Below are 10,641 nucleotides of genomic sequence, written 5' to 3'. Positions count from 1 at the left end.
TACTCTCTCCATCCCCCCCCCCCCCCCCCCCCCCCCCCCCCAAAACAAAAAAACTGGCCCCGTTTCCCAGACGAAGGAAGCCCATCACCACCAAGTCCAAATCAATACGAACCCCAGGTGAAAAGATGGCGCCCCGGATATTCCCTCCCAGTGCGCTCCGGTGCTGCCATGCATCCCAGGCGTCGCCAGTCAGTTCATTGATGTCGTGTCTGGCCGGGCTGAATCTGCAGACGCAGCAGACGCAGGTGCTGCAGGCGCGCCACGCCTCGATCCTCAGCAACCTCGCCAACAACAAGGGAGCCGTCAAGGAGCGCAAGCGGGTGGGACGTGGTGCGTCTTCAGGACACGGGAAGACTTCTGGACGCGGTCACAAAGGTCAGGGACAGCACGGCAAGGTTAATGCGTGGTTCCAGGGAGGACAGACGCCTCTGATTGTGAAGCACGGAAGGAAGGGATTTGATAACTTGTAAGACTCAAAATACGGTAGATCCAAGACGGAAGAAGAAGAGGCTGACGATATTTTCTCTGTTCTTCCTCTGCAGGCGTGCCCCCGAAATGTCCGAGGTCAACCTGGACAAACTCCAAGACTGGATCAACCAAGGCCGCATCGACCCGACCAAGAAGATTACGCCCAAGGAGCTCATCGAGAGCCGGCTGGTGGGCAGCGTTAAGGACGGCATCAAGATCCTCGCGCGCGGCAAGAATAGCCTCCGTCAGCCTATCGACATTGTGGCCTCGCGCGCCTCGGCCGGCGCCATCGAGGGCATTGAGGCCGCTGGCGGCAAGGTGGTGACGCGGTACTACACCAAGCTATCAATCCGGCGACTCCTGTCGGGTGAGTCGGTGCACTCCGAAACCCCCCTACCCGTGGGCAAGGAGCACGTAGCCCGCATCGTCGACGAGGCGCGCAAGGGTGGCTTCCGCTACCGTCTGCCCGACCCCACGAGTCGTGAGGACATTGAGTACTACCGTGACCCGGCTCACCGCGGTTACCTCAGTCACCAGCTCAAGGAGGGAGAGTCGCCGTCGCTGTACTTTAAAGTCCCCGGTGAGAAGAAGATTAAGACGGCCGTCAACAAGGATAAGTTGAAAACCAAAGAGGAGACGATGTGGTAAAAAACAAACAAGCCCGAGAGCAGGAGAGAGGGGAAAGGGGTGGAAGTGTACGATGGTGGTTCCTTTCTTTAAAAAGAAATTTAATGTACAATATAGACGCGCATACTTTTATTCCATTGTACCATCCCATATGATGTTCATTTTCTTCTTTTCGTCCTCCACCATTTTAGTGATGAAAATGTACGAGTAGTTCTGCTATGATGGCTGGTTTGGTCTGTAGCGCATGTAAAGCAGGTGTGAAGCGACCCGCTCCTGCCTGCTGTAACATGCTAGCCAGCGCCCACTTATCCACATTGTATCATACATCTTCTCCACGTCACCCAGCGATCTACAAACTGCTCGTCTTACATCGTCGCCTACAAGAGCAGCAACCATTGACGAGTCGTGGGGTTGCATATATTTTTTGAATTGCATCTCTTACAGGATTCTGTCCAGGTGCGCCTTAGGAGCTTGCTGCTACCCCATTATAGGCTACTGCAGCCTCGCTTTTGACCTCTGGTCTCCTCCCTCGATCTCGCGCGTTTGCAGCAACTCAAACGACAAGACACACGCGTGTGTGATAACGAACCGAACCGGGCCGGCCCAGTCGATCGCCGAGCCTCGTATATCGAATAAAACAATTTCCTCGTAACAAAGCTCTCAGGATAAGAATAAAAAGCATCACCATGTCGTTGTTCGGAACCTCGCCGACAGAACGCGATGAGGTACCCTCGGTTGCATCTCCGGGTCGCACCCGCTCTGGACGAGGGGGTCTATTTGATGAGACCGAGACGCCTCAGAGGGCCCCGTCTACGAGCCTGTTTGCCGACAATATTGATTCCGGAGACGGTGACGATGCGCTTTGGGCTATGCCCTCGCCGCGGAAGCAACAGACCAAGGCTGACGTGGTGCGCAACCTGCTGCCGTCTTCTGACGTACCCGGAAGCTACATTGAGTCCTTTGATGCCGTGCTCAATCGCGGCAGCGGCGGCCACGTCATCACATCCGATGACATCTCTCAGGTCTTCGCGGCTGCGAGGCTGTCCGATGTCTCGGTGCAGTCCCGCATCGTGAACCTGGTTGCGCCTGACGGTGGCTCTCAGGTCCAGCTGGGACGCGGCGAGTTCAATGTGCTCATGGCTCTGGTTGGTCTAGCGCAGGAGGGCGAGGAAATCAGCCTCGACGGCGTTGACGAACGTCGAAAGAGTAAGTCGCATTTCACCCCCAGATCAAACCAATCACTGGCACGCACGCATTTCTTCAAACCTTGAGTCTATGAAATTCAAATCTTCCTTCTTGTCGATTGATTCATTTCTTGAGAATTCGCCTCCTTGCCCTTAGGGCGTTGGCAATCACACCTTGCTTCTCTCCATTCGCGACAATCTATCAATACTATAGCACCCCAGTCAAACGCACCCACTCGTCGGTGGAGGCTTGATTGGCTCCCGCAGCTGTCGTTATCGAATCAAGTTCCGAAAACCTAACCGGTGGAGACCTCGCCGTAGCTACCGCAGCTAATCAATCCAACCTCTCTTTTCCAGATCTACCGCAGCCCAAGCTCTTTGGCCTCAACGCTGAGCCCATCATTCCTCCCGTTGAGGAGCTCGCTTCAAAGCCGCCTCAGACGCCAATCAAGGACACGCCACTGAGCAGGTCTCAGCACCGTCGGACCCCGCCCAACTCGCAAACGCGCGTCGTGCGTCCAACGATGGACGACCCGGAGGATGACCCTTGGAACTCACCCGAGGTGCACAAGAACCACGACCACTCAAGCATCAACGGCACGGGAAACGATGCTGTAAGCAGCCAGATTAGCTTTGGCAGTGATGCCCAATCTCCATTGGTAGGCGCACGCACCACCAGCCAGCACACCGTCTCCGAGTCACACGCTCCTTCAAACGGCGCCGAACAGCAGCAGCAAATGTCGCACACCACCGATGGTGGCCATGCGCCTGCCCAGGGTGACGCGTGGGGGGGATACTACGATGGCGCCGGCTCGAACACGGCCAGCTTCAACCCGACCCCCGTCCCGGGATCCGACACGAATCCCTTCGGCGCCGGCGGTGCCCTCGGTGGCGATCTGACGGGGCGCCCCCCCCGGCGTAACCCTCTTGCGCCGCTTCCGAACCCCGTCCTGCGGGGCAACGGCGTCTCCGAGAACATTCTGGTAACGCTGATGCCAGACAAGGAGGGTCTCTTCATGTTCCAGCACCACAATTACGAGGTGACGAGCCAACGCCGGGGGAGTAAGGTAGTCCGGCGATACAGTGACTTTGTCTGGCTGCTCGACTGTCTGCACAAGCGCTACCCCTTCCGCATCATTCCGCTGCTGCCGCCCAAACGCGTTGCTGTCAACGGGAACCACCTGTCCAACGACGGTTCCTTCATTGAGAAGCGCAGGCGTGGTCTTGTCCGCTTCCTCAATGCTCTCGCTCGCCACCCCGTCCTGGGTCAGGAGCAGCTTGTAGTCATGTTCTTGACAGTACCAACAGTAAGTTTTTACAGCTTTGACCATATCTAAGTTTTCCTCTCTTATCGCGCTCGCACCTTTTCTCTCTGGCTAAACAAAAAAAACTAACGCAAAAGCATCAGGAATTGGCCGTATGGAGGAAGCAAGCGAGCATCTCAGTTCTAGACGAGTTTTCCGAGCGCGCATTGGTCCCTGGGCTGGAGGAGTCCCTACCCGCGACCCTTGAGGATCTGTTTGCCCGCACTCGCGTGGGGATCAAACGGTCGGCGGAGCTGTACATCAATATCTGCAGCATCATGGACCGTCTTGTGAAACGCCAGGAGGGCATCGCGGCGGACCACGGACGCATAGCCACGCTCCTCGGCAGCTTGACCGGCACTTCGGCTGACACGTACGCCACTGACACCAACGAGATACCTCTCCTCAACGACGGCCTCGGGGCCATGAGCAAGCACCTCAGGACGTGCCAGGCCCTCGTTGAGGACGAGAGTCGTGGTTGGGACGAGGGCGTCCTCGAGGACCTCAAACAGCAGCGCGACGCGCTGGTCAGTGCTCGCGAGATGTTTGACCGCCGGGAGCGCCTCGACAAGGACAGCATTCCTTACCTGGAGCGGAGGATCCAGACCAACGAAAGCAAGCTAGCCAACCTACGCTCCAAGCCCGAAGGCACCATCAAGGCTGGGGAGATTGAACGCGTCGCCGAGTCGATTATCAAGGTAAGAAGACACACGTTCAATGCCTGCTCTTCGTCCCCGCTCTTCCCCTATCGAAAACATCCTTACCTTGGCGGGGGGGGGAGGGGAACTCCTCACTGACATGTACAACAGGACAAGGAGTCGATTGTTCAGCAACACAACCGCAGCGTCTTTGTCAAGGAGTGTCTCCGCGACGAACTCATCTCATTTCAGTCTACGCAGTACCACGTCAGCCGGTGGAACCAAGAATGGGCCAGCGAGCGTGTCAAGTACGCTGAGATGCTAGCTGACAACTGGCGTCAGCTCATTGATGAGTTGGAGGGTATGCCTCTGGGCGATTGAGCCTCGAACTGTCTCTGATGACAACTCCCGGTCAGCTCGGACGGCCCCAAACATCCTTCTCGTTTTCCCTTTCTTATTCTCCTTATACTCTTGTCTATCTTCTCCATTGCAAAAGCAACGCAGTACATGTCCCTTTGATGTGCTCGGTCTTTCTTCTTTTTCCATAGTTTTGCTTTTTTTCCCCTATGCGTCTTTTGCCAACCCTTGCTTCTACACAATTTCTTCCTTGTTTACAAACAGTCCTTCTCCCTTTAGTAAGAGGAGGTGAGAAGCAGAGTCCTAGTCATCCATACCCAGCTTTTTTTGTAACATTGTAATATTGTCCATATCATACCACCATCGATTAGTTTTACCTTACACGTCTCTCTTATGCACTACCCACCGCCTATAGATTCCTAGCTCCTAAATCACGTCCGTTTTCCCTTGGAACAGTCATGACTGAGCTTAAGCATTCTTCTCCAGAGTACGTCTTGACTAATCAATATCTTTCTGTTGTGTATACATTACCTGTATTATCTGGATCTATGGCCTGTAACTCGGGACTCCGGGAGAAAACGACAGTTCACCAGAATGATACGGGTGATGAAGCATCTAACACTAGTGGTAATTACATAGAGCAAATCGAGAGGAAAGAAATCAATTAAAATGAATTTTCTATAAGAAGACCGCGTAAGTAGCCCGGTCTTCTCATCTCGCCGTATCCTCCCCAACACCATATATAAGATTTTCCACGCACAACACTTGGCATCATGACAGAAAAAGGACGAAAAGGGTGGTAAAGGAAAAGTGTATAAGTATAAGTATAAGTAAATGGGGAAAAAACGAGAACCGCCGTCAAGCTCGTGAAAATCCAATAGCCCAGATTCATTGTATCCCTCGGGGGTAACAAGAGAAGAAGAAAGGAGAAACCCGCCCAAAGCACAAATATAACGACCCAAAAGAACAAACAAGAGAAAAGTTTGAGGGGAAACAAGACTTAGATTACCTCCATCTTGCGAATCATGTCCCTGTCCCAAGGATCCCTGGCAGACCTCACATCAGGACCGAGGATAGAAGACAGGCTACCCCTCTCCTGGGACTGGGACCTTCCGTGACCGTGGTCACCGATAGGGCTACCGAACGGAGTGAGGGGGCCAGTGTTGCTATGGTGGTGCATGTTCTGAGGCGGGGGGCAGCAGCGGCCCGACTTCCACGCCTGCTCGAGGGTAGACGGGGCAGCATTGTACCCGTACTCGCTGGCGATGGAGGCCCAGAAAGTGTTGCGATGGGCCTCGTACACGGCCTGGAGACGCATGAGGTCGACGTGCGTAGAGTCGTGGGAGGCAGAGGGCGGGGTGGAGGCGGAGGGGAGCAGTGCGGTATCCAGCTTGAGCATGGGTGCGTCCATGGATGGGAGGACCATACGCTGATGCTGCTTCAGCTGAGCCTGCTGCTGCTGCTGAGCATGGATACCCTCGCTGTAGGCACGATAGGAAGATGGAGGGACTGAAGCTTCAGGGTTGGGCTTGGGTAGAATGGCGGGAGTCTTGTTGGTCTGGGGGGAGTTTGAGGCGCTCATGATGCTGGGGAGACGAGGGGGGGAATGGGGGTCGACGGCCGAGACGGAGACGGCCATGGGCATCGGGGCCTCGTCACGCTGGGAGACGGGGCTCAGTCGGTCGGTGCTGGGGGCACGGCTGCTGTGGTCGAACTGCACTGCTGAGAAGGAGAGGTTGCGGCGGCGACGGTTGGCGCCGTGAGAGATCTGGTGGTAATGGAGGCGGCATGCGAGCTCTGTCTTGTTCAGGCGGGCGGCGATATGCTTGTAGGGCATCTTCTGGAGGCGGGTCTCGACAAGATATGTCTCCTGTTCTTGTTGTCAGTATTTGATGTGTCTTGCGTGTGTGTGTGTGTGTAAGATGTGAGCGTACCTCGCTTTGGCTCCAAGCCCTGCCTCCTCCTGTGGACAACGACTTGCGGTGCCTGGTAGGACCAGTCCTGCGGAGGTCCAGAGCCTCCTGGGAGGGGTAAGACATGACGTGGGACAGATCCATGACTTCTTTCGGGAGAGTATATGTCGAGATTGACGTTTGTTGAGAAAGTGTCGATGTGTGTGTGTGTGTGTAGATGCTCCGGCAACCAGGCCAAATGTCGAGCTTCTTGAGATTAACCACTAAAATATGACGAGTGTCGAACTCGAGATTATATGCCGCGTATAGCTGGTAGTTACCAGGAAGGATAGGAGGAGAAGATGATTAATATAAAAAATGAAGAAACGATGACAGCCAGCTGTCTTTGTAGGAACGAAGTAAAAACCGAGTAAAGAAGAAAAAGGGAAAGGGAAGCGCACAACACGACACACAAGGGAGTTCTAGAACGCAAATGAAGCAAAAGAAACCGGAACTTGATGCTGAATATAAATGATTCTTCTGGACAAGAAAGAAGGAGGGGAAAAAGGATAGATAAACAAAAAAAATTCAAAAATATAAAAAATCAATGCTTGTGGCGAAGGCTCTTTTGGAACGTTTTACAACCGTCTCCCCTCTCCCCTCTCTCCCCTCTCTCCCCCCTGACTTTGATGTAGATACCCAGGGCTATATCTCGTCTCAGATCTAGCAAAGAACAGCAGCGGCCGCCCCAAACGAACTTTTTTCTAACACCTTGGTCCCTTCTACTCATACACCTCCGTAATCTGACAAGCTAAGGGCGGTAATTGTGTCGTAGTAGTGGGTGTGGGGGAGACGAGGGGGGGACGACGGGGGGGGAGGGGGGGGGGGGGGGGGGGGGGGGGGTGGTGTATGGCCTAGCTCCATGGTTTGCAACATTGCCTGCAGCATTCCATGGGGCTCATCTCTCGCTCTGCTTCTACCAGTACCTACTCTCGGTTCCGTTTGTGGAGTTGAAAAGAGAAGAAGGGAAAGAAATAAGAATAGTACCATTACATGTATCGTTTCGAGTAGGTAGGGTGGTCCCCAAAACAGAACGAGCTTCGGCAACAGTCTGTCCCGTGTTTGGGATCTTGACCCTGAATTGGCATTGCTGATCACGGCAGATCAAGGGCCCTTGTGTGCGAAAAATTGAACCCTCTCTCTCTCTCTCTCTCTCTCTCTCTCTCTCTCTCCCTCTCTCTCTTGATAAGAGGTCCTCTTTTTTTCTTCTTATTTTTCGTCCGTTCGAGAAACGAACGAGGTTTCCGATGCCACAAGTCGGTTTCTCAGGTCCCCCTCCAAGATGCTATACTCCCCCCCCCTCTCTCTCCCTCATGTTTGACGGTTGCAGAGCATTCCGTACATGCGAGTGTCATCATGGTGATGTTTACGGAGTAGCTGTGTAATGTGTACCTGAATATATCACTATGTCGCCATGGAATAATGCTATGCTTATGAGTAATACTCAGTGCGGTATGGCTCTTGACTCCTCTCTCATCTCTTTACCCAACCTCTCCCGGAGCATATATATATATATAAGTCCATGTATATCAATACGAGTATACGAGATATGCCCGTGTGTTCCCCGTAAAATCAAGATGCGGCGTCTTTCATTAACGGTGATATGATGGACATTTCTGGTGGTCAAGTCTTGGCTTTTGCCTGGTATTATTGACGCCATCACTATACCCCGGCGAAATCTAGTCTAGCACGGACAACGAAATACGAGTATTCTTCTGATGCCCCCCTCCTTGAGGCTTCAGTCCTTGGAGACTGGAGTTGTTCGCGCCTTGCCCTTATTACTCCATAGCTGCAGCCACCTGCGTCAGGTCCAGGACACAAAACGAACAAGTCGCTTCTCCCCGTATCCTGGTTGGCCGGCGACGGGGTGGATTCGGGGAATGACGTCGAGAACGTTGAGAGAGAGGGGTGGGAGAAGCAATGCCAAGTCCTGACAGATGCTGACCCTGGGGCCTTTGAGAGCCTTTGCCGGTCTTCTGCACTATCATCTGCTTGTCAATACAGTTTCGAATACGGGAAACACGCGTATTAGACTATCGTCAGGGTCGCAGTGGGCGCGGCTGCTGTGGGGCTCGAGGGATGGTGAGACACTTCCAACTGACCGACCGTCTGTCGCCGTTGCTGAGCTTGTCTCCAAGGTGCAGACATCCTAAATTCTGGCTTCTTCTCCTATAGGCGGCTGCTTGATCCTCTATATTGACAGGTACGGCGGTTGTATTGTTGCCAAAGTGAGTTGAGTCCCTCCCCGACCTTCCTCGACTGCAGTGCGGCCAACGTTGCGTAGACTCGAACGATGAGAAGGAAAAAAGGAAGAGCCCCCGGTCATAGAGTCGCAGAGATTATCTGACCCCTGTCCCCAATGCAACAGAATCACCCCCGATGAAACCAGGTAGCGCCTGGGCTCGATTTCATCCTGGTCTCAGCCACCTGGTTCCTTGGTAGAGACTCTGGTGAGGGAGAAAGAAATAGAGCTCACTGGCAGCTGCTCAGAAAAGGGCTCATAGGGGAGACGAGAGGCAAGCGGCCCTGGGTCTATCCCCCCTCGTCGTAGATGTTTTCAACCCTTTTTTTTTTCCTCTTTGCCATGGAGCTCCCCAGGGTCAACCCCTCACTCACCGTTCAATTTGCTCCAACTCCTCCCGGCGTCGAGGACACCCATGCTTCTGTCGGTTCCAATCAGTTTTTATACCGGAGTAGCCGCGCTCCGCGACCCCGTAATATCTGTACACTAGACGGGATAACGATGGTCCATAGGAGGGGAGGAGACGGCTCCCGCTGCACTTTGGTGAAGGTCACGTGCCGTCTTGGAGTTCGGCAGTTCTTTGTCTTTGTTTTTTTCTTCGGGAAGTGGAGGCTCTATTGGTTGAGGCTGCTGCAACCTTTCTAAAAAAAAAAAAGGAAAATATAAGAAAAAAGTTCCTATAGTTTAAGTTTTGTGTGCGTGTGTAGTATGTGTTCACTGTTTTCTCGTTTCCGTTCGTCCCTTATTTTCTTCTTCGGATCACGGGGCTGTGTCGTGTCTCAGACAATGTTTGCCTCGTTTTCGACGGAATCGTCTCGGACAGAAACCGCGGTGCCGACACTAAACGGTAGCACATAATAATACTACCAGGCCCCCTAATACAGAGCCATTCGAGCTTCCGGTTGGCAAGATGCGTCGTAATGATCATATCAACGGAGAAAAGTTATCACGGTTGATGACTAATGATGCTCGATGCCTTAAAAAAAAAAAAAAAAAAAAAAAAAAAACACGCAGGAACAGTCCTACATGGTCGTAAACCGTTGATGCCAAATTGTGGAGGCAACCCTGTTTGTCACTATTCTTTTACCCTACGTCTACCGGTTGGATTTTCTACAGCAATTGTCCCAGCTTCCTAGCATACAACAGGCACATGCAACCAAACTACGTGCTCAATATTATCATCAAATGACTAGTAGTATATAGACACATCACCCACGGATTAACCTGTTGTAGATAAGAGGTCGAGTACGTAATCAACGTCGTCATGGTGTTTTCAGTGTGGTGATAACATTACTGCGGCAATAACGTGGGTGATTTTCTGCTCCATGAGTAAGTTGGGAAATATATGAACATCAGCATATCTTCGCGTGCATACGTCAATGGCACATTTTTACTAAGTAGAGTCCCACCATTCCTTGATATCCGGCAGTTGCAACTTGGGCCTTGGGAAGGATCATTCATGATAGCCCTATCAGCCTTACGGCTTGGACAGCTGTTAGTCTCGTAGCTTGTAGTACTCGGTCCGTCATGGTAATACAATGACATTATTAGTACACTGCCGTTAGTATACGTAGCAGTGGTAGTTCCTAGTACGACTACTCTCGGTATTGTACGAGTAGGAACCATAGACTTGAGGCCCATGTATTCATACTTGCCCATGTGGGAGGTGGAGCACGGTACAGCTGTACGCTTCGTATTCACAAGGTACCACCGAAGACAACAGACGACGGACGTCTGTCTTGGAGGAAGGTACAAGAGAAGCCATTTACGTATCAAGGAGACGTCCATCCATCAGCGCTACCACATACCTTTTCAAGCATGGCAGAGTACTGCTGGGCGCCATAGTACCGGGTTGGGATATCGAACGCG

The 10,641-nt window shown here is 52.8% G+C and overlaps 3 protein-coding genes across 3 annotated transcripts; 2 read left to right on the top strand and 1 right to left on the bottom strand.

Moving 5' to 3' along the window:
* Nucleotides 1-125: 125 nt before the first annotated feature.
* On the top strand, nt 126-1,116 carry GMORB2_4473 (large subunit ribosomal protein L15; the record flags this gene model as incomplete). Its single annotated transcript, XM_035466448.1, has 2 exons — nt 126-466; nt 543-1,116. The coding sequence occupies 2 exons, from the start codon at nt 126-128 to the stop codon at nt 1,114-1,116; spliced, it is 915 nt and encodes a 304-aa protein (XP_035318459.1).
* Nucleotides 1,117-1,781: 665 nt separating this feature from the next.
* Nucleotides 1,782-4,602, top strand: GMORB2_4472 (sorting nexin-8; the record flags this gene model as incomplete). The annotated part of the gene is made up of 4 exons (XM_035466447.1): nt 1,782-2,301; nt 2,637-3,586; nt 3,688-4,281; nt 4,393-4,602. 4 exons carry the CDS (start codon nt 1,782-1,784, stop codon nt 4,600-4,602), a joined length of 2,274 nt encoding a protein of 757 aa, XP_035318458.1.
* A 976-nt stretch (nt 4,603-5,578) lies between these two features.
* On the bottom strand, nt 5,579-6,617 carry GMORB2_4471 (uncharacterized protein; the record flags this gene model as incomplete). Its single annotated transcript, XM_035466446.1, has 2 exons — nt 5,579-6,448; nt 6,513-6,617. 2 exons carry the CDS (start codon nt 6,615-6,617, stop codon nt 5,579-5,581), a joined length of 975 nt encoding a protein of 324 aa, XP_035318457.1.
* Nucleotides 6,618-10,641: the final 4,024 nt, after the last annotated feature.

The sequence above is a fragment of the Geosmithia morbida genome (genome assembly GCF_012550715.1).
Source record: "Geosmithia morbida isolate 1262 chromosome Unknown scaffold_20, whole genome shotgun sequence".
In the NCBI taxonomy this organism is placed as follows: domain Eukaryota; kingdom Fungi; phylum Ascomycota; class Sordariomycetes; order Hypocreales; family Bionectriaceae; genus Geosmithia; species Geosmithia morbida.
Note: the sequence above shows the minus strand (reverse complement) of the source record. Positions and strands in the feature narration are given on the sequence as shown.